This window comes from Carcharodon carcharias, chromosome 12 (assembly GCF_017639515.1).
Source record: "Carcharodon carcharias isolate sCarCar2 chromosome 12, sCarCar2.pri, whole genome shotgun sequence".
In the NCBI taxonomy this organism is placed as follows: domain Eukaryota; kingdom Metazoa; phylum Chordata; class Chondrichthyes; order Lamniformes; family Lamnidae; genus Carcharodon; species Carcharodon carcharias.
In genome coordinates this window covers 2,484,538-2,509,187 of record NC_054478.1, presented here as the reverse complement: position 1 = coordinate 2,509,187, position 24,650 = coordinate 2,484,538, and the positions used below count along the sequence as shown (strand labels likewise).

Genomic DNA, 24,650 nt, shown 5'->3' with positions numbered 1-24,650 from the left:
GTAGACATAAATGGGTAATTTTTGGGTTGGCAAGATGTGACAAGTGGAGTACCATAGAGGTCAGTGCTGGGACCTTAACTATTTACAACCTATGTCAATGACCTGAAGGGACCGAAGGTATAGATGTTACATTTTCTGATTACACAAAGATAGGTAGGAAAATAAATTGTGAAGAGGGCATGAGGAGTTTACAAAGGGATGTAGACAGGTTAAGTGAGTTTGGCAGGTGGAGTTTAATGTGGGAAAATGTAAAATTATCCCACTTTGGCAGGAAGAATAGAAAAGTAGCAAATTATTTAAATTGAGAGAGATTGGAGAATTACAGAGGGATCTGGGTGTCCTGGTATATGAATCAGGAAAAGTTAGATGCAGGTGCAGTAAGTGATCAGGAAGGCAAGTGGAATGTTGGTGTTTATTGCAGAAGGAATGGAACATAAAAGTAGGGATGTTTTACTGCAGTTGTACAGGGCCTTGGTGAGACCACATCTGGAATACTGTGTACAGTTTTGGTCTCCTTATTTAAGAAAGGATATAATTACATTAGAAGCAGTTCAGAGAAGGTTCGTTTGACTAATTCCTGGGATGAAGTGGTTATCCTATTAGGAAAGATTGGACAGATTGGGTCTTCATCCATTGGAGTTTAGAAGAATGAGAGATGGTCTTATTGAAACATAAGATTCTGAGGGGGCTTGACAGGGTGGATAGTGAGGATGTTTTCCCATATGAGAGAGACTAGAACCAGGGGGCATTATTTAAAAATAAGGGACCTCCCATTTAAGACAGAGATCAAGAGAAATCTTTTTCTCTCAGAGGGTTGTGAATATTTAGAACTCTCTTCCCCGGAGAGTGATGGAGGCGGGATCATTAAATATTTTTAAGGCAGAGGTAGATAGATTCTTGACTAACAAGGGAGTGAAAAGTTATCGGGGTAAGGTGGAACGTGGAGGTGAGGCCACACCCACGGATCAGCCATGATCTTATTGAATGATGGAGCAGGGTCAAAGAAGCTGAATCGCCTATCCCTGCTGTGAATTTGTATGTTCGTACGATCAGACAGCCTTGGAATCACTGCCACTACTCTCTCACTCAGAGTTTTTATAAAAACCCAGACATGACCAAAGACAGACGCTTTCCCACTGGCCATTCCACGCTGATCAAGATCTGATCTATTTGTGAGCTCAGTCCCTGTCTGTTTGCAGACGGGTGAACCTTCATGTTCCTGAGAGCGAACACACCCTTTAGCCACAACATAAAACAGGACTGACCCTCTGACAGTGCAGCACTCCCTCAGTACTGACCCTCTGACAGTGCAGCACTCCCTCAGTACTGACCCTCTGACAGTGCAGCACTCCCTCATTGCTGACCCTCTGACAGTGCAGCACTCCCTCTGTACTGACCCTCCAACAATACAGCACTACTTCAATACTGACTGAGGCAACAGAGTGAGACCCACTGAGTGATGTTTAATACTGGTGTCTGAGTGTTTAGAATTCCATAGAATTCCAGATTGAAGATTGAGATCTTTCAGTGGAAACATTAACCATTGTAAATCTCATTAACCTGTTTAGTTTTCAGAGTAATGTTAGATTAAGAAGCACAGAAACCATGTTCAAACTCTAAATCACAGAGAGATAGGAAATCAGTTTGTAGAAGTGTACAGAATCAATCAAAGATCATAAGACAGAGGTGGGAAGGAGCTTATTTTAAAAATCCAGAACTGTCAAATGTTTATAATTCACCAGGTCAGTCGGTATTTGTCTGTTTTTAATGCTGTATGTTATAATGTAGATCAAAAAATGTGGATTATATAATTGTAGCAAAACTCACATATTCTCAGAATAAATTGAAAAACTGAAAGCCCTGTTCAATTTATCAGTTTACCAATGAATTTGTGCTGTTTTTCACTTGAGTAAAAAGTACTCCTGAGAAACTCCTGTGGTTCATAATCAGATCTTCAGTGCAGTCTGAGATCATTCACATCTGGATCTCCCAGTGCGTTACAGAACCACTCAAAACTGCTGTTTTAGGTTGCTGCAGATGTCATGAGGTCGGTGGGGTGCTGGGATTTGCTCTGCAAAGGTCCTTTTTTATTTTGGGCTATTAATACCCAGTAACCAAACCCAGACATAGTCAATGCTATCACAAAACTGGACCAGCCCCTTCCCCTGGTGTCCTGCCCTGTGGACTGGGCTCTCATGTTATTTCACTGTTCCCTCACTCACAGGTTCACACAATCACAGAATCTTTACACTGCAGGAGGCCATTCGGCCCATTGAGCCTGCGCTGACTCTCTGAAAGAGCATCCTATCTAGTCCCGCTCCCCTGCCTTACCCCTGTACCTTGCACATCAGAATCACAGAATCACAGTGCACAAGAGGCCCTTCGGCCCATCGGGTCTGCACCGACACGTGAGAAACACCTGACCTACCTACCTAATCCCATTTACCAGCACTTGGCCCATTGCCTTGAATGTTATGATGTGCCAAGTGCTCATCCAGGTACTTTTTAAAGGATGTGAGGCAACCCGCCTCCACCACCCTCCCAGGCAGCGCATTCCAGACCCTCACCACCCTCTGGGTAAAAGCTTTTCCTCACATCTCCCCTAAACCTCCTGCCCCTCACCTTGAACTAATCTCCCCTTGTGACTGACCCTTCAACTAAGGGGAACAGCTGCTCCCTATCCACCCTGTCCATGCCCCTCATAATCTTGTACACCTCGATCAGGTCACCCCTCAGTCTTCTCTGCTCCAATGAAAACAACCCAAGTCTATCCAACCTCTCTTCATAACTTAAATGTTTTATCCCAGGCAACATCCTGGTGAATCTCCTATGCACCCCCTCCAGTGCAATCACATCCTTCCTATAATGTGGTGACCAGAACTGCACACAGTACTCCAGCTGTGGCTTCACCAAGGTTCTACACAACTCCAACATGACCTCCCTACTTTTGTAATCTATGCCTCAACTGATGAAGGCAAGTGTCCCATATGACATTTTCACCACCCCACTAATATGTCCCTCTGCCTTCAGAGATCTATGGATACACATTCGAAGGTCCCTTTGTTCCTCAGAACTTCCTAGTGTCATGCCATTCATTGAATACTTCCTTGTCAAATTACTCCTTCCAAAGTGTATCACCTCACACTTTTCAGGGTTAAATTCCATCTGCCACTTTTCTGCCCATTTGACCATCCCGTCTATATCTTCCTGTAGCTCAAGACACTCAACCTCACTGTTAACCACCCAGCCAATCTTTATTTCATCCACAAACTTACTAATCCTACCCCCCAACATAATCATCTATGTTGTTTATATAAATGACAAATTCTCTCTTTTGAGGTAGCGATCCAATTCCCTTTTGAATATCTCGATCAAACCTGCCTCCACCACCCTCTCAGGAAGTTCATTCCAGATCCAACCACCTTTTCGGTGAAAAAAAATTCCCTCACATCACGTTTATTGCTTTTGCCAATTATTTTGAATCTGTGTCTAGTTCTTGATGTTCTCTTGAGTGGGAACAGTTTCTCACTATTTACCCTGTCCATACCCCTCAGGATCTTGAATACCTCTATCAGGTCTCCTCTCAGCATCCTGTTCTCCAAGGAAAACAGGTCCAAGGCTCTGGTGTCACAAGCTGCAGGAGATGTTCAAGGTGGCACCTTGGAGATGCCGAGAGTGACCCTATGTCCACATTTCACCTCCTTGACATTTGACCTTTGCCAAAGTACAGGGAGTACAGGATGCAGCAGGAGCGTAAATGTTCGCTGTCTGAAAGGCCGCTGAAGTGTTGCTGGTTGTAATGTGTCACGTGCTGGATTATTTCTTTCCATCTGTCACAATACAGATGTGAAAATAAAAACAGGCTCATCACAGGATGTTTCCCAGTCACTTTTGGTAAAAATCAGGACCAAGCCTGTGGCAAGAATCCAAGTCAATCAAAATTCAACTACAGACATCCAGTGGCATTTGTTTAATATATTTTTAATTGGCAACTCTACTTAAATTAACAACGTGAAGGGAAGGTTTCAAAACTAACCTTCATCCTGCCTTGTTCCAACTGAGGTTCTTCCTGCAGCCTTTAGAAAAATTGCATCATAGAATAATAGAGAACAGATAGCAGCAATTCAATCCATTGTGACCGTGTAAACCCTTCAAAACAGCTCCACATTTTTACTCTTGCCTTACCCTGTATCTAACCCCGTGCTGTACCGGCCCTGGGAGTGTTTGATGGGGACAGTGTAGAGGGAGATTTACTTGTATCTAACCCCGTGCTGTACCTGTCCTGGGAGTGTTTGATGGGGACAGTGTAGAGGGAGATTTACTCTGTATCTAACCCCGTGCTGTACCTGTCCTGGGAGTGTTTGATGGGGACAGTGTAGAGGGAGATTTACTCTGTATCTAACCCCGTGCTGTACCTGTCCTGGGAGTGTTTGATGGGGACGGTGTAGAGGGAGCTTTACTCTGTATCTAACCCCGTGCTGTACCTGTCCTGGGAGTGTTTGATGGGGACGGTGTAGAGGGAGATTTACTCTGTATCTAACCCCGTGCTGTACCTGTCCTGGGAGTGTTTGATGGGGACAGTGTAGAGGGAGATTTACTCTGTATCTAACCCCGTGCTGTACCTGTCCTGGGAGTGTTTGATGGGGACGGTGTAGAGGGAGATTTACTCTGTATCTAACCCCGTGCTGTACCTGTCCTGGGAGTGTTTGATGGGGACAGTGTAGAGGGAGATTTACTCTGTATCTAACCCCGTGCTGTACCTGTCCTGGGAGTGTTTGATGGGGACAGTGTAGAGGAAGCTTTACTCTGTATCTAACCCCGTGCTGTACCTGTCCTGGGAGTGTTTGATGGGGACAGTGTAGAGGAGCTTTACTCTGTATCTAACCCCGTGCTGTACCTGTCCTGGGAGTGTTTGATGGGGACAGTGTAGAGAGAGTTTTACTCTGTATCTAACCCCGTGCTGTACCTGTCCTGGGAGTGTTTGATGCGGACAGTGTAGAGGGAGATTTACTCTGTATCTAACCCCGTGCTGTACCTTCCTGGGAGTGTTTGATGGGGACAGTGTAGAGGCAGCTTTACTCTGTATCTAACCCCGTGCTGTACCTGTCCTGGGAGTGTTTGATGGGGACAGTGTAGAGGGAGCTTTACTCTGTATCTAACCCCGTGCTGTACCTGTCCTGGGAGTGTTTGATGAGGACAGTGTAGAGGGAACTTTACTCTGTATCTAACCCCGTGCTGTACCTGTCCCGGGAGCGTTTGATGGGGACAGTGTAGAGGGAGATTTACTCTGTATCTAACCCTGTGCTATACCTGTCCTGGGAGTGTTTGATGAGGACAGTGTAGAGGGAGATTTACTCAGTATCTAACCCCGTGCTGTACCTGTCCTGGGAGTGTTTGATGGGGATAGTGTAGTAGAAGCTGTGTTCCATTGAAAGAAAATCTCTGAAGTCTGTGTATGTAACTGCCCTGTTTTGGGCTCTAAGCTGTGTCTCTCTGTGACGTATATTAAGCTGCTCTATTCTGGGCAGATGTTCAAACACAGGCTGTAGAATGTGTGAAAGTGGAATCCAGCCAAGACACATGGGGCTCAGGTTCGACTGAGACAATGAGCCTTTGTCTGCTGCTTGGTGCTTTGTGGAAACTCTGTAGCAACAGCCCTGGAACGGCGATGCTCTCACTGCACGAAAGGACTCTGAACACGTCCAATTAGCGACCTTGACTGTGTCCCATGGGAGAAACTACAGGACTGAAGTGAGGAGAGCTGAGGCGAATTAATCAATCTGGAATAAAAAATTACCAACAGAAATGGCGATCATGAAACTACTTGATTGATGGGAAATCCCGACTGATTCACTAACGTCCTTTATAAAACGCTGCTTCAGCCTCTAGTGGAATACGTGTCAAATTCTTGATACCGCACTTTATGAAGGATGTGAAGGCATTGGAGAGGGTGCAGAAAAGCTTCACAAGAATGGTCCCAGGGATGAGGGACTTCAGGTCTCCAGGCAGATTGGAGAATTTGGGACCGTTGTCCTTGGTGAAGATTGGGAGGAGATTTTTTAGAGATGTTCAAAATCATGAGGTGTTTGGACAGAGTGGTTAGGGAGAGACTGTTCCTATTGGTGAAAAGATCAAGAACCAAAAGACACTGATTTAAGGTAATCAACAAACAAAATAAAGGTGCTATGAGGAAAAGTTTTTTCACGCAGCAAGTGGTTAGGGTCCGGAACACACAGCCTGATGAAAGTGCAATGGAGCCAGATTCAATTGAAGCTTTCAAAAGGGAATTAGATAATGACCCGCAGAGAGAACATTCACAGGATTATGGGGAAATAGTGAGGAAGTGACAGGAGCTAAGTTGCTATTGTATAGATCCAGTGTGGATGAAACAGGCAAAATGGTTTCCTCCTGTGTTGTAACCATTCAGTGGTTTGTTAATTTAGAGAAGGAAATCTGCCATCCTTATCTGGTCTGGCCTACATGTGACTGCAGACCCACAGCAATGTGCTTGACTCTGAAATGGCCTAACAAGCCACTCAGCTGTATCGAACCACTACAAAAACCAGTAAGAATAAAAACTGGACAGTCCACCCAGCATCGATTGAGGTACCAAAAATGATAAAGGTACATTCAACCCAGTCAACATTGCAATGACCACCTCACTAACATCTGGGGGCTTGTGCCAAAATTGGGAGAGCTGTCTCACAGACTAGTCAAGCAACAGCCTGACATAGTCATCCTCACGGAATCATACCTTACAGACAATGTCCCAGACACCACCATCACCATCCCTGGGTATGTCCTGTCCCACCGGCAGGACACACCCAGTAGAGGTGGGGGCACAGTGGTATACAGTCAGGAGGGAGTTACCCTGGGAATCCTCAACATTGACTCTGGACCTCAAAGAATCTCATAGCATCAGGTCAAACATGGGCAAGTAAACCTCCTGCTGATTACCACGTACCGCCCTCCCTCAGCTGATGAATCAGTGCTCCTCCATGTTGAACACCGCTTGGAGGAAGCACTGAGGGTGGCAAGGGTGCAGAATATACTCTGGGTGGGGGACTTCAGTGTCCATCACCAAGAGTGGCTGGGTAGCACCACTACTGACCGAGCTGGCCGAGTCCTAAAGGACATAGCTGCTAGACTGGGTCTGCAGCAGGTGGTGAGGGAACCAACAAGAGGGAGAAACATACTTGACCTCATCCTCACCAACCTGCCTGTCACAGATGCATCTGTCCATGACAGTATCAGTAGGAGTGACCACCGCACAGTCATTGTGGAGATGAAGTCCCGTTTTCACATTGAGGATACCCTCCATCGTGTTGTGTGGCACTATCACTGTGCTAAATGGGATAGATTTTGAACAGATCCAGCAACTCAAGACTGGGCATCCATGAGGTGCTGTGGGCCATCAGCAGCAGCAGAATTGTACTCGAACACAGTCTGTAACCTCATGTCACAGCATATCCCCCACTCTACCAACAATCCCCATCCTCGATGATGGAGGAGCCCAGCACATCAGTGCAGAAGATAAGGCAAATGCAATTGCTACCATCTTCAACCAAAAGTGCCGAGTGGATGATCCATCTCGGCCTCCTCCGGAGGTCCCCAGCATCACAGATGCCAGTCTTCAGCCAATTCAATTCACTCCACGTGATATCGAGGAACAGCTGAAGGCACTGGATACTGCAAAGACTATGGGCCCTGACAATATTCCAGCAATAGTACTGAAGACTTGTGCTCCAGAACTTGCTGCGCCCCTAGCCAAGCTGTTCCATTACAGCTACAACACTGGCATCTACCCGGCTATGTGGAAAATTGCCCAGGTATGTCCTGTACACAAAAAGTAGGACAAATCCAACCCAGCCAATTACTGCCCCATCAGTCTACTCTCCATCATCAGTAAAGTGATGGAAGGGATCATCGATTGTGCTAACAAGCGGCACTTGCTTAGCAATAACCTGCTCACTGATGCCCAGTTTGGGTTCTGCCAGGGTCACTCAGCTCCTGACCTCATTACAGCCTTGGTTCAAACATGGACAAAAGAGCTGAACTCCTGAGGTGAGGTGAGAGTGACTGCCCTTGACATCAAGGCCACATTTGACAGAGTGTGGCATCAAGGAGCCCCAGCAAAATCGGAGTCAATGGGAATCAGGAGGAAAACTCTCCACTGGTTGGAGTCATACCTAGCACAAAGGAAGATGGTTGTGGTTGTTGGAGGTCAGTCATCTCAGCTCCAGGACATCACTGCAGGAGTTCCTCAGGGTAGTGTCCTAGGCCCAACCATCTTCAGCTGCTTCATCAATGACCTTCCTTCCATCACAAGGTCAGAAGTGGGGATGTTCACTGATGATTGCACAATGTTCAGCACCATTCACGACTCCTCAGGTACTGAAGCAGTCCATGACCAGATGCAGCAAGACCTGGACAATATCCAGGCTTGGGCTGACAAGTGACAAGTAACATTCACACCACACAAGTGTCAGGCAATGACCATCTCCAACAAGAGAGAATCTAACCATCACTCCAAGACATTCAATGGCATTACCATCACTGAATCCCCCACTATCTACATCCTGGGGGTTACCATTGACCAAAAACTGAACTGGACTAGCCATATAAATACTGTGGCTACAAGAGCAGGTCAGAGGCTGGGAATCCTGCGGCGAGTAACTCAACTCCTGACTCCCCAAAGCCTTTCCACCATCTACAAGGCACAAGTCAGGAGTGCGATGGAATAATCCCCACTTGCCTGGATGAGTGCAGCTCCTACAACACTCAAGAAGCTTGACACCATCCAGGACAAAACAGCCTCGCTTGATTGGCACCCCATCCACAAACATTCACTCCCTCCACCACTGACACACAGTAGCAGCAGTGTGTGTACCATCTACAAGATGCACTGCAGGAACTCACCAAGGCTCCTTAGACAGCAGCTTCCAAACCCTCAACCACTACCATCTAGAAGGACAAGGACAGCAGATAGATGGGAACACCACCACCTGGAAGTTCCCCTCCAAGCTACTCACCATCCTGACTTGGAAATATATCGCCGTTCCTTCACTGTCGCTGGGTCAAAATCCTGGAACTCCCTTCCCTAACAGCACTGTGGGTGTACCTACACCACATGGACTGCAGCGGTTCAAGAAGGCAGCTCACCACCACCTTCTCAAGGGTAATTAGGGATGGACAACAAATGCTGGGCCCAGCCAGCCAAGCCTCACATCCTGTGAATGAATTACTAACTCCCATAAAAACATAGCTAAGGGAAAATCTAAGGTTCTCCATATTAACTGAAGTCCCTCATCCCTGCTCCCATCCTGGTAAATCTCCTCCGCACCCTCTCCAAGGCCTTGACGTCCTTTGTAAAGTGTGAGACCCAGAATTGGACACAATCCTCCAGCTGGAGTCTAACCAGTGATTTATAAAAGGGTTCACTATAACTTCCTTACTTTGTGTAATCTATTCCTCTGGTAATGAAGCCAAAGATCTCAAATCCTTTTTTTACAGCTTCCCAGCTTGTGGTGCCACCTTCAGTGATTTGTGTCCATTCCAACGTCTCTCTATTGCAGCACACTCTTTAAAATCAGTCTGTTTTGAAGATACATGAAAACTAACCTGTCGTGTTTGATTTTTATTCTGTGTCATGCTCACTGTAACTTCCCTTCCCCCTCGCAGTGTTTTATTCAATACAGCTATCTCCCAAAGTGTGTCATGGATGCAGTGAAGGCTCTCCAACCCCCCTCATCTCTCCTCCCTGTCTGCTGATTCATTCCGCTCCCGCTCCCCTTCCCTCTCCTCCCTGCATCCCAGTCATCCTGTGCACCCCACCCTCTATCACATTCTGCACATTCCCTCTCCCACCCAATTGCCCCTTTCTCAGCCCCATTGCCCTGTGTATAACCATCTGACAACCTGCCCCACTCACACAGCATCAACAGATCAGAGCAGCGCAGGCAGCCTCTTCTTTAATGGACAGTCTCTCACTGCTGGACAGAGCAAACGGAATGTAAGTGTAAATTGTTATGTCCTTTATTGTAAAAATAGAATCTAGGCAGACGTTGGGGCCCATCAGTGGCTTGGGGGAATTACGGGATGACAGTCTGCTTGCTCCTGCAGTCGGAGAGATTTTGGTTATCTTGTTGACCAACATTGGTCCTCTTTGACCTGTCAATGACCCTGCAGTTTGGTTGAAGTAATTGGGAGTGAACCAGTCTCAGTTGGGGTAAGGAGTGTGTCCTGTTACTCAAGCGAAGGTCAGGGGGGGAGAAACACAGCAGCCAGGGGAGTAACATGGACTAACAGATGCTCCTCGGCTGCCAGTCAATCACCCACAGGGCTGGAGAGCCTCAGGTGCTGTTCCCTTGCTCCTGCTCAAACAACAGCATTGCCAGTTGGGAGCGAGACCCTAGGGCCTGGAGGTTGCTCTGCACACATCGATGGTAAATCTCCTCACTCACTCGCGGGCTGCACACCCTCTGCCCGTGCTTCTGGCGCAGGGCAGGTTCGACAGCTCGGAAAACATGCAGGTTGGAGTACTGGACGAACATTTCATACAGGTCCAGAGTCTCCAGGATTTCCTCGTTCTCCAGTGCATCGGAGGCCATCTTGCCTCGGGCTGCCATGTAGTCAGAGTTGTAAAAACAGGCGGCGTCGAAGAAGTCACGGTCAAAGTGGCCGGAATCCTTGAGCAAGTCAATGGTCAGGGGCAGTGGCTGGTTGTGATAGGCGATCTTCGGGTTATATTCCTGGAAGTGGATGGGGAAGAAGACCTGCCATTGGCTGATGGTGTTCATGCGGCACCGGTTCAGGAATTCAAAGTTGACCTCCATGTTGATCCCGGCCACAAAGAACAACGTGTCTACCGGGTGCTTCTTGGAGATGATGTCCATGATCTTTAGCTGGCACGGTGAGTCAGTCTTCACACTAATCCAGGGAATCTTGGTTTCTGGATACTTCCTCTCGCAGTCCATGATCTTTGCCTTGACGCTGCTGAAGATGTCGTTCTGATTGACCCTTTGAGCTTCAAAGGGGTCGTAGATGAAGAGCAGAGTTAGGATTGCGTTCTCATTGCTCTCCAGCGCATTGAGGGCGTACAGTTCAATGAAGCGAATTGCCTGCTCCCTCTCGTGGACACTGAGCGGGAGGATAATGTGGATCCTGGTGGCCTCAGTCACATATGGCATGGGGATGATTTCCACGTTGCTGAGTGGCCGCACCAGGTGGACTCTCTTGGTAATGGAGCGGCTATGTCCCTTCTGGGTAACCGCCTCCAGCTGCAGGTCCAGCGTGTACTCCATGCCCCGGGTGGGGTCAAACCTGCGATAGCCATTCAGCAGCTGCTCTTTGCGCAGGTGAAGCGTGGGTTGGTATTTCTTATTCAACTCCTCCACAGCCACTTCAATGATGTTACTGATGTCGCTCTTGTCAATCCCACGCAGCTCACACTTTGGGGAGCCATCCACACAGGAGAAGACCTGGTCCTCGGTGAAGTAGTCCCAGCGAAGGACCTCAAACCGGGTGCGGGGCTGAAAAGGGGGGTTAATCCCTATGGGCCAGCTGCTGGCTTTCTCCCCCTCAGCTGTGAGACCACTGACGTTTCTGATTTCATCCTGAAAAATGGAATAAAAAGGAGTTAGGGAGAAGAGGAGGCCATTCAGCCCCATGAGCCCATTGTAACACTCAGTTAGATCCTGGCTGATCTGTAATAACATCAAGGCCTTGACTTTGTTCCATTCCCTCGATACCCTTACCAAACAAAAATCTTAGTCTTGAAAACTCCAGGAACCCCCCCCCCCAACAGCCTGAACAGCGTTTTTGGGCAGAGAGAGTTGCAGATTCCCACAGCCCTCTGTGTGAGGAAGTCCTTCCTGACATCACCCCTCAACGGCCTGGCTCGAATCTGAAGCTTCTGCCCCCTTGTTCTGGATACCTCCCACCAATCTGTCCACCCCCCCCACCCCCCACCCCCCCACACCCCCACCCCAACAGAGGAAACAGTTTCTCTCTATCGACCCAATCAAAACCCTTTATAATTTTAAACAATCAATTCGATTTTCGATTAATCTTCTATGCTCGAGGCAGAACAAGATAAGTCTGAGCAACCTGTCCCCAATCCATTACCCCCACCCCCCATCCATTACCCCCCACCCCATTCCATTACCCCCACTACCCATCCATTACCCCCACCCCCCATCCATTACACCCACTACCCATCCATTACCCCCACTACCCATCCATTACCCCTCACCCCAATCCATTACCCCCCACCCCAATCCATTACCCCTCACCCCAATCCATTACCCCTCGCCCCAATCCATTACCCCTCGCCCCAATCCATTACCCCTCGCCCCAATCCATTACCCCTCGCCCCAATCCATTACCCCCACTACCCATCCATTACCCCCCACCCCAATCCATTACCCCCACTACCCATCCATTACCCCTCACCCCAATCCATTAACCCTCGCCCCAATCCATTACCCCTCGCCCCAATCCATTACCCCTCGCCCCAATCCATTACCCCTCACCCCAATCCATTACCCCCACTACCCATCCATTACCCCCCACCCCAATCCATTACCCCCACTACCCATCCATTACCCCTCACCCCAATCCATTAACCCTCGCCCCAATCCATTACCCCTCGCCCCAATCCATTACCCCTCACCCCAATGCATTACCCCTCACCCCAATCCATTACCCCTCGCCCCAATCCATTACCCCTCGCACCAATCCATTACCCCTCACCCCAATCCATTACACCCACTACCCATCCATTACCCCCCACCCCAATCCATTACACCCACTACCCATCCATTATCCCCCACCCCAATCCATTACCCCCCACCCCAATCTATTACCCCCACTACCCATCCATTACTCCCCACTCCAATCCATTAACCCCACTACCCATCCATTACCCCCCCACCCCAATCCATTACCCCCCACCCCAATCCATTACCCCCACTACCCATCCATTACCCCCCACCCCAATCCATTACCCCCACTACCCATCCATTACCCCCCACCCCAATCCATTACCCCCCACCCCAATCCATTACCCCCACTACCCATCCATTACTCCCCACCCCAATCCATTAACCCCACTACCCATCCATTACCCCCCCACCCCAATCCATTACCCCCCACCCCAATCCATTACCCCCACTACCCATCCATTACTCCCCACCCCAATCCATTACCCCCACTACCCATCCATTACCCCTCACCCCAATCCATTACCCCCCACCCCAATCCATTACCCCCACTACCCATCCATTACCCCTCACCCCAATCCATTACCCCTCGCCCCAATCCATTACCCCTCGCCCCAATCCATTACCCCGCACCCCAATGCATTACCCCTCACCCCAATCCATTACCCCTCGCCCCAATCCATTACCCCTCGCACCAATCCATTACCCCTCGCCCCAATCCATTACCCCTCGCCCCAAACCATTACCCCCACTACCCATCCATTACCCCTCACCCAATCCATTACCCCTCACCCCAATCCATTACCCCCACTACCCATCCATTACCCCCCACCCCAATCCATTACCCCCCACCCCAATCCATTACCCCCACCCCAATCCATTACCCCTCACCCCAATCCATTACCCCCACTACCCATCCATTACCCCCCACCCCAATCCATTACCCCCCACCCCAATCCATTACCCCTCACCCCAATCCATTACCCCCACTACCCATCCATTACCCCCCACCCCAATCCATTACCCCCACTACCCATCCATTACCCCCCACCCCAATCCATTACCCCCACTACCCATCCATTACCCCCCACCCCATTCCATTACACCCCACCCCAATCCATTACCCCCACTACCCATCCATTACCCCCCACCCCAATCCATTATCCCCCACCCCAATCCATTACCCCCACTACCCATCCATTACCCCCCACCCCAATCCATTACCCCTCACCCGAATCCATTACCCCCACCCCAATCCATTACCCCACTACCCATCCATTACCCCCACCCCAATCCATTACCCCTCACCCCAATCCATTACACCTCACCCCAATCCATTAACCCCCACACCAATCCATTACCCCTCACCCCAATCCATGCCCCTCACCCCAATCCATTACCCCCACTACCCATCCATTAGCCTCACTACCCATCCATTACCCCCACTACCCATCCATTACCCCTACTACCCATCCATTACCCCCCACCCCACCATTACCCCCCACCCCAATCCATTACCCCCACTACCCATCCATTACCCCCCACCCCAATCCATTACCCCCCACCCCAATCCATTACCCCCCACCCCAATCCATTACCCCTCACCCCAATCCATTACCCCCACACCAATCCATTACCCCCCACCCCAATCCATTACCCCTCACCCCAATCCATTACCCCCACTACCCATCCATTACCCCCCACCCCAATCCATTAGCCCCCACCCCAATCCATTACCCCCACTACCTAACCATTACCCCCCACCCCAATCCATTACCCCCCACTACCCATCCATTACCCCCCACCCCAATCCATTACCCCCACTACCCATCCATTACCCCCCACCCAAATCCATTACCCCCACTCCAATCCATTACCCCTCACCCCAATCCATTACCCCTCACCCCAATCCATTACCCCCACCCCAATTCATTACCCCCACCCCAATCCATTACACCTCACCCCAATCCATTACCCCCACCCCAATCCATTACCCTCCACCCCAATCCATTACCCTCCACCCCAATCCATTACCCCCCACCCCAATCCATTAAGCCCCACCCCAATCCATTACCACCCACTACCCATCCATTACCCCCCACCCCAATACATTACCAACCACTACCCATCCATTACACCCCACCCCAATCCATTACACCCACTACCCATCCATTACACCCCACCCCAATCCATTATCCCCACTACCCATCCATTACCCCCAGCCCAATCCATTAAGCCCCACCCCAATCCATTACCACCCACTACCCATCCATTACCCCCACCCCAATCCATTAAGCCCCACCCCAATCCATTACCACCCACTACCCTTCCATTACCCCCACCCCAATCCATTACCCCCCACTACCCATCCATTACCCCCCACCCCAATCCATTACCCCCCACTACCCATCCATTACCCGCCACCCCAATCCATTACACCCACTACCCATCCATTACCCCCACTACCCATCCATTACCCCCCACCCCAATCCATTACCCCCACTACCCATCCATTACCCCGCACCGCAATCCATTACCCCCCACCCCAATCCATTACCCCCCACCCCTATCCATTACCCCCCACCCCAATCCATTACCCCCACCCCAATCCATTACCCCCACTACCCATCCATTACCCCCCACCCCAATCCATTACCCCCCACCCCAATCCATTACCCCCACTACCCATCCATTACCCCCACTACCCATCCATTACCCCTCATCCCAATTCATTACCCCCCACTACCCATCCATTACCCCCCACCCCAATCCATTACCCCCACTACCCATCCATTACCCCCACTACCCATCCATTACCCCCCACCCCAATCCATTACCCCCACTACCCATCCATTACCCCCCACCCCAATCCATTACCCCCCACTACCCATCCATTACACCCACCCCAATCCATTACCCCCACTACCCATCCATTATCCCCCACCACAATCCATTATCCCCACTACCCATCCATTACTCCCCACCCAATCCATTACCCCCACTACCCATCCATTACCCCCCACCCCAATCCATTGCCCCCACTACCCATCCATTACCCCCACCCCAATCCATTACCCCCACCCCAATCCATTACCCCCCACCCCAATCCATTACCCCTCACCCCAATCCATTCCCCCCACCCCAATCCATTACCCCCACCCCAATCCATTACCCTCACCCCAATCCATTACACCCACCCCAATCCATTACCCCTCACCCCAATCCATTACCCCTCACCCCAATCCATTACCCCCAACCCAATCCATTACCCCCTACCCCAATCCATTACCCCCTACCCCAATCCATTACCCCCACACCAATCAATTACCCCCCACCCCAATCCATTACCACCCACCCCAATCCATTACCCTCCACCCCAATCCATTACCCCCCACCCCAATCCATTACCCCCTACCCCAATCCATTACCCCCACACCAATCCATTACCCCCCACCCCAATCCATTACCCCCACTACCCATCCATTACCCCCCACACCAATCCATTACCCCCACTACCCATCCATTACCCCCCACACCAATCCATTACCCTCCACCCCAATCCATTACACCCACACCAATCCATTACCCCTCACCCCAATCCATTACCCCCACTACCCTTCCATTACCCCTCACTGCAATCCATTACCCTCCACGCTAATCCATTACCCCTCACCCCAATCCATTACCCCCACTATCCATCCATTACCCCCACCCCAATCCATTACCCCCACTATCCATCCATTACCCCCACTACCCATCCATTTCCCCCACCCCAATCCATTACCCCCACTACCCATCCATTATCCCCACCCCAATCCATTAACCCCCCACTCCAATCCATTACCCTCCACCCCAATCCATTACCCCCACCCCAATCCATTATCCCCACTACCCATCCATTACCCCCACCCCAATCCATTACCCACAGCCCCCATCCATTACCCCCCACCCTAATCCATTACCCCTCACCCCAATCCATTACCCCCACACCAATCCATTACCCCTCACCCCAATCCATTACCCCCCACCCCAATCCATTACCCCCACTACCCTTCCATTACCCCTCACCCCAATCCATTACCCTCCTCCCCAATCCATTACCCCTCACCCCAATCCATTACCCCCACTACCCATCCATTACCCCCACCCCAATCCATTACCGCAACCACCCATCCATTACCCCCACCCCAATCCATTACCCCCCACTACCCATCCATTATCCCCACCCCAATCCATTAACCCCCCACCCCAATCCATTACCCCCAACCCAATCCATTATCCCCACTACCCATCCATTACCCCCACCCCAATCCATTACCCCCACCACAATCCATTATCCCCACTACCCATCCATTACCCCCACCCCAATCCATTACCCCCACCCCAATCCATTATCCCCACTACCCATCCATTACCCCCACCCCAATCCATTAACCCCCACCCCAATCCATTACCACCCACTACCCATCCATTACCCCCACCCCAATCCACTAGCCCCACTACCCATCCATTACCCCCCACTCCAATCCATTACACCCACTACCCATCCATTACCCCCCACTCCAATCCATTACACCCACTACCCATCCATTACCCCCACCCCAATCCATTAAGCCCCACCCCAATCCATTACCACCCACTACCCATCCATTACCCCCCACCCCAATCCATTACCACCCACCCCAATCCATTACCGCCCACTACCCATCCATTACCCCCCACCCCAATCCATTACCACCCACTACCCATCCATTACCCCCCACCCCAATCCATTACCCCCACCCCAATCCATTACCCCCACTACCCATCCATTACCCCCAGCCCAATCCATTAAGCCCCACCCCAATCCATTACCACCCAATACCCATCCATTACCCCCACCCCAATCCATTAAGCCCCACCCCAATCCATTACCACCCACTACCCATCCATTACTCCCACCCCAATCCATTACACCCACTACCCATCCATTACACCCCACCCCAATCCATTACCACCCACTACCCATCCATTACCCCCACCCCAATCCATTACACCCACTACCCATCCATTACCCCCCACCCCAATCCATTACCCCCACTACCCATCCATTACCCCCAGCCCAATCCATTAAGCCCCACCCCAATCCATTACACCCACTACCCATCCATTACACCCCACCCCAATCCATTACCACCCACTACCCATCCATTACCCCCACCCCAATCCATTACACCCACTACCCATCCATTACCCCCCACCCCAATCCATTACCCCCCACCCCAATCCATTACCCCCACTACCCATCCATTACCCCCAGCCCAATCCATTAAGCCCCACCCCAATCCATTACCACCCACTACCCATCCATTACCCCCACCCCAATCCATTACACCCACTACCCATCCATTACACCCCACCCCAATCCATTATCCCCACTACCCATCCATTACCCCCAGCCCAATCCATTAAGCCCCACCCCAATCCATTACCACCCACTACCCATCCATTACCCCCACCCCAATCCATTACCACCCACTACCCATCCATTACCCCCACCCCAATCCATTACCACCCACCCCCCATCCATTACCCCCACCCCAATCCATTACCACCCACTACCCATTCCTTACCCCCCACCCCAATCCATTACCCCCACTACCCATCCATTACCCCCTGCTCCAATCCATTACCCCCCACTACCCATCCATTACCCCCCACCCCAATCCATTACCCCCACTACCCATCCATTACCCCCCACCCCAATCCATTACACCCACTACCCATCCATTACACCCCACCCCAATCCATTACCCTCACCACCCATCCATTACCCCTCACCCCAATCCATTACCCCCCATTATCCATCCATTATCCCCCACCCCAATCCATTACCCCCACCCCAAACTCACTGGGCAATTTCAATCTTGCCTCAGCTCTGTCTGTCCTCCAGTACCTCATACAGCTTGTTCAGCTGCCGATTGCTTCACACTCCATTCTGTTCTTGCCCAATGGCTAATGGACACTGAGGAGAAGTACCAGTCCAGCTCATGTTCCCTTCTCTCTGACCCAGGAGCATCTGAAACCTCTGTGCAAAATCTTCCCAACTCCAAACAGTGTCGATGTGTCTGTCTCAATGTGTCTGTGTGCTGTGTCAGTGTATATCTGTGTCTCTGTCTGTCAGTGTGTGTGCCAATCTATGTCACTGTGCATGTGTGTGTGTGTTACGGTGTATCAGTGTGTGTGTGTGTGTGTGCGTGCTTGTATGTGTGCATTTTTATTTGCATGTGCTTGTGTCTGTGTGTATCTGTGTGTGTATTTGTGTGTGCCTGTGTCAGTGTGTGTTTGTGTCTCAGCGTGTGTCGGTATCTCAGTGTGTCTGTGTGCATGCCTGTGTCTCAGTATGTCTCTGTGCATCTGTGTGTGTGTGTGTGTGTGTGTGTGTGTGTGTTTGTGTCAGTTGTCATGAAATCTATTGACCTGTGTGTCCCTGGGGGTTAAATTAGAAATCCGTGGAAATTGTAATATTTAAGCTACAGGGTGTTCCAATGCTTATTACATTGGTTCCTGCCTGGTAACAAGTGTGGGATCCTCTGGGAGTGTTTTGATAGGTATCCAGATCAGTTCAAGAGTCAATGAACAGCTGGTCCTGAGGAAGTCAGTGTCGGGGGAGTCAGCCTGAAGTGTCACACACACAGGGATTGGGAATACCCCCTGTTTAGTAAATTAAAAGAAGAGAGCAAAGAAATAGGCTCCAAATTAAAGAAAAAGCTGCAGTTATCATGCTGACTCTGTACTGTGGGCCATTGGGATAAAGGTGTTGTGCTTGTAAGCTAATGTTTGCATGTACTCAGGGAGAAGGAATCTCGGAAGGCAAGATTGAAACTCTGAGTTGGGCCACTGTTAAAGCCGACCGAATGGCAGAAACATCTGGAGAGAATTCCAGGAGAGATATTCGAAGGTGAAACTGGGAATCCCTCATGAGACAGAGTTTCAATGAGATTGTTTGACTTGGTGTTTCTTGCCATCTGGGTGGGTTCTTCAGAAATCCATGGACTCTGTCTTGGTTGTATCTGTCATTTACTCTGTAGTGTGGCATGTTTGATCACAGTTCACCTGTTAATTCACATGTACCTCATCCTTACCTTGAATGTTAAGAGTATAAGATACACATTGTGAATTGTTTTATCTTTTTAAACTTGCATAGTAAATTTTGGTTTTGTTCAAAACTCGCGGAATCTCGCAGCTTTATTCCAAAAGCTGGTGTCTTGAATCTGAACCTTTATCTGCTTTAAACAAAACATTACTGGTGCCTAACCGGACCTCTCCCCATGTCTCAGGGTCTGACCAAGGATAGTAATATCTGTGTGTGTGTGTCTGTGTCAGTGTCTCAGTGTGATTTTGTCTCAGTGTGTCTGTGTCTCAGCATGTCTGTATCACATTGTGTCCATGTGTGTATGTCTCTGTGTGTCTGATGGAATCTGTTTCTGTGTGTGTCTACGTCAGGGCATTCCTGTACCTCATTGCATCCGTGTGTCTGTGTATCTGTGTTTCAGTCTATGTGTGTCCGTGTTTTAGTGTGCCTGTGTCTGTGTGTGTCTGTGTCAGTATGCGCCTGTATCTCAGTGTGTCTCTGGGCCTGTTTCTCAGTGTGTTTCTGTGCCTGTGCTCAGTGTGTCTGGATCTCAGTGAATGTATGTCTCAGTGTGCTTGTGTCTGTGTCTCAGCGTGTCTGTGTCTCAGTATATATGTGTCTGTGTGTCTTAGTGTGCCTGTGTCAGTGTGTGCCTGTGTCTCAGTGTCTCTCTGATCCTGTGTCTCAGTGTGTCTCTGTGCCTGTAACTCAATGTCTGTGTGGTTGTGCCAGTGTGTGCCTATATCTCAGTGCATCCTCATATCTCATTGTATCTCTGTGCCTGTGTCTCAGTGTGTCTGTGTCTCAGCGTCTGTGTGTCTCAGTGTGCCTGTGTCTCCATGCCTGTGTCTCAATGTGTCCCTGTGCCTGTGTCTCAGTGTGTCTCTCTGCCTGTGTCTCAATGTGTCTCTGTGCCTTTGTCTCGGTTTGTCTGTGTCTCAGTGTCTGTGTGTCTCAGTATGTCTCTGTGCCCCTGTCTCAATGTGTCTCTGTGCCTGTCTCTCAATGTGTCTCTATGACTGTCTCTTGGTGTGACTCTGAGCCCCTATTTCAGTGTGTCTCTGTGCCTGTCTCTTGGTGTGTCTCTGTGCCTGTCTCTCTGTGTGTCCCTGAGCCTGTCTCTCGGTGTGTCTCTGAGCCTGTCTCTCAGTGTGTCTCTGAGCCCCTATTTCAGTGTGTCTCTGTGCCTGTCTCTTGGTGTGTCTCTGTGCCTGTCTCTCAATGTCTCTCTGTGCCTGTCTCTCAGTGTGTCTCTGTGGCTGTCTCTCGGTGTGTCTCTGAGCCCCTATCTCAGTGTGTCTCTGAGCCCCTATCTCGGTGTGTCTCTGTGCCTGTCTCTCTGTGTATCCCTGAGCCTGTCTCTCGGTGTGTCTCTGTGCCTGTCTCTCGGTGTGTCTCTGTGCCTGTCTCTCAGTGTGTCTCTGTGCCTGTCTCTCAGTGTGTCTCTGAGCCCCTATCTCGGTGTGTCTCTGTGCCTGTCTCTCTGTGTATCCCTGAGCCTGTCTCTCGGTGTGTCTCTGTGCCTGTCTCTCAGTGTGTCTCTGTGCCTGTCTGTCAGTGTGTCTCTGAGCCCCTATCTCGGTGTGTCTCTGTGCCTGTCTCTCAGTGTGTCTCTGAGCCCCTATCTCGGTGTGTCTCTGTGCCTGTCTCTCAGTGTGTCTCTGAGCCCCTATCTCGGTGTGTCTCTGTGCCTGTCTCTCGGTGTGTCTCTGTGCCTGTGTCTGGGTGTGTCTAAGTGACAGTCTTTGTGAGCTGGATGTTTCCTGATACAGTGAGCCTGGTCTGATTCTGTACACTAGCTCATTGAGATTATCGAGCTTATGCCTCGCCCAGGAGGTTCATACACTTTCTGAGACTTCATTAACGTGTCTGGGTGCAGCCAGGGAGAAATTTGCAAAAAAAATCAATACAGGTGGAGAGCGGAGAATTGGCCATGAATCCACAGGAAGAATGAGACAGAGTCTCTCCTGGGAAGAAGCTGCACAGAGGTCAAAATTGTATAGTCAGTGAGGAAAATAATTCATCAAATATCGAATACTCCAAACACAATATATAGAAACATGCTGTGGATACCAGAGCAAAATCAGGAGGCAGAAATAGAGATGCACCTGCTGTGCCCTCTGCCCCATTCATACATTCAGCCCTGCTGACCGGAGTGACAAGTGAACTATCCCGCCCCTAAACCCAGTACTGACCCTGTGACAGTGCAGCACTCCCTCAGTACTGACCCTCTGACAGTGCAGCACTCCCTCAGTACTGACCCTCTGACAGTGCAGCACTCCCTCAGTACTGACCCTCTGACAGTGCAGCACTCCCTCAGTACTGACCCTCTGACAGTGCAGCACTCCCTCAGTACTGACCCTCTGACAGTGCAGCACTCCCTCAGTACTGACCCTCTGACAGTGCAGCACTCCCTCAGTACTGACCCTCTGACAGTGCAGCACTCCCTCAGTACTGACCCTCTGACAGTGCAGCACTCCCTCAGTACTGACCCTCTGACAGTGCAGCACTCCCTCAGTACTGACCCTCTGACAGTGCAGCACTCCCTCAGTACTGACCCTCTGACAGTGCAGCACTCCCTCAGTACTGACCCTCTGACAGTGCAGCACTCCCTCAGTACTGACCCTCTGACAGTGCAGCACTCCCTCAGTACTGACCCTCTGACAGTGCAGCACTCCCTCAGTACTGACCCTCTGACAGTGCAGCACTCCCTCAGTACTGACCCTCTGACAGTGCAGCACTCCCTCAGTACTGACCCTCTGACAGTGCAGCACTCCCTCAGTACTGACCCTCCAAAAGCCTGACCTCACTATTGGCACCTGGAGTGTCAGCCTGGATAATGTGTTCAAGTCTTTGCAGTGGGACTTGAGTCCATGACATCCTGACTCCGAGGTGACAAACTGAGATCTTCTTTAAGTTACATTAGCCCGAATATTTTCACTGAGCCACTCCCAGACCAGCACCTGTAGCTCTTCAATGTCCAGATAGGTTCTCTCCAGCTCCAGCTCAGTGTAACGCTTGTGTAGCCGATACATCTGGACAGGGTCCATCACGGGGTGGACAGTCAAAGCATTCCTGAACTCCGAACCCTCTTCCTTTTCCAGCTCAGCATTCTTCAGCAGCTCAAAGTATCGATAGTGCAGACCCTGAGGGGAGTGAGTGAGGAACAGCAGGTATGAGGGACCAGTCCCCTGACAATCTCGGCACCCCTTCACAATCCCACTGCCCACAATCATACATCAAAACCTTCACCGCGTGTCCCCATGATTCATATCCAGAGTCTCCAACCAAACTAACTGACCCTCTGACAGTGCAGCACTCCCTCAGTACTGACCCTCTGACAGTGCAACACTCCCTCAGTACTGACCCTCTGACAGTGCGGCACTCCCTCAGTACTGACCCTCTGACAGTGCAGCACTCTCTCAGTACTGACCCTATGACAGTGCAGCACTCCCTCAATACTGACCCTCTGACAGTGCAGCACTCCTTCAGTACTGACCCTCTGACAGTGCAGCACTCCCTAAGTACTGACCCTCTGACAGTGCAGCACTCCCTCAGTACTGACCTCTGACAGTGCAGCACTCCCTCGGTACTGATTCTCTGACAATGCAGCACTCCCTCAGTACTGACCCTCTGATAGTGCAGCACTCCCTCAGTACTGACCCTCTGACAGTGCAGCACTCCCTCAGTACTGACCCTCTGATAGTGCAGCACTCCCTCAGTACTGACCCTCTGACAGTGCAGCACTCCCTCAGTACTGACCCCCTGACAGTGCAGCACTCCCTCAGTACTGACCCTCTGACAGTGCAGCACTCCCTCAGTACTGACCCTCTGACAGTGCAGCACTCCCTCAGTACTGACCCTCTGACAGTGCAGCACTCCCTCAGTACTGACCCTCTGACAGTGCAGCACGCCCTCAGTACTGACCCTCTGACAGTGCAGCACTCCCTCAGTACTGACCCTCTGACAGTGCAGCGCTCCCTCAGTACTGAGCCACTGACAGTGCAGCACTCCCTCAGTACTGACCCTCTGACAGTGCAGCACGCCCTCAGTACTGACCCTCTGACAGTGCAGCACTCCCTCATCCAGGAGCACTGGTTAATGTGAGTCACTCCCACTGGTGAAGGCTTTTCATTGGAGCCCTGAGGGCTATCATATCACAACAGCAAACACACAGAATCCTCTTCACCTAGTGAAGAATACCTACCAATCCTCTTAAACATCACCAAATAGGAATGTAGGATCTGCTCAAGTGAGAGCCTCATTGGAACAGTGGGAGGCTATTCAGCCCCTTGATCCTGTTATACAAGAACAGGAGGAGGCCATTCAGCCCCTTGAGACTGTTAGGCAGGAACAGGAGGAGGCCATTCTTCCCCTCTTGCCTGTTGCACAGGAACAGAAGACCATTCAGCCCCTCAGGCCTGTTACTCAGGAACAGGAGGAGACCATTCAGCCCCTCGAGCCAGTTATTAAGGAACAGGAAGAGACCATTTAGTCCCTTTGTCTTGGCCTCTCAGATATGACATTAAATGTATGGAATTCTTGGTTCTATTAATAACCGTATGGAATACAAAAGCCAGGAAGATTTACTAAATCCTTTTATAAATCACTGGTTAGACCCCAGCTGGAATGTTGTGTCCCAATTCTGGGTCCCACCCTTTAGGAAGGATGTCAAGGCCTTGGAGAGGGTGCGGAGAGAGATTTACCAGGATGGGAGCAGGGATGAGGGACTTCAGTTAATGTGGAGAGACTGGAGAAGCTGGGATTGTTCTCCTTACAGCAGAGAAGGTTAAGGGGAGGCTAGGTAGGTAGGT

At 50.4% G+C, this 24,650-nt stretch overlaps 1 protein-coding gene across 1 annotated transcript in view; it reads right to left on the bottom strand.

Moving 5' to 3' along the window:
- Nucleotides 1-10,021: 10,021 nt before the first annotated feature.
- LOC121285332 (chondroitin sulfate synthase 2-like) overlaps nucleotides 10,022-24,650 on the bottom strand; it is a 621,627-nt gene continuing 606,998 nt past the window's right edge. Inside the window, exons 3-4 of the mRNA XM_041201821.1 lie at nucleotides 22,800-22,982; nucleotides 10,022-11,615 (exon numbers count right to left, since the gene is read on the bottom strand). Coding sequence (XP_041057755.1) covers nucleotides 10,353-11,615; nucleotides 22,800-22,982 — 1,446 coding nt within the window. The 3' untranslated portion in view covers nucleotides 10,022-10,352. The remainder of the gene's footprint in view (nucleotides 11,616-22,799; nucleotides 22,983-24,650) is intronic.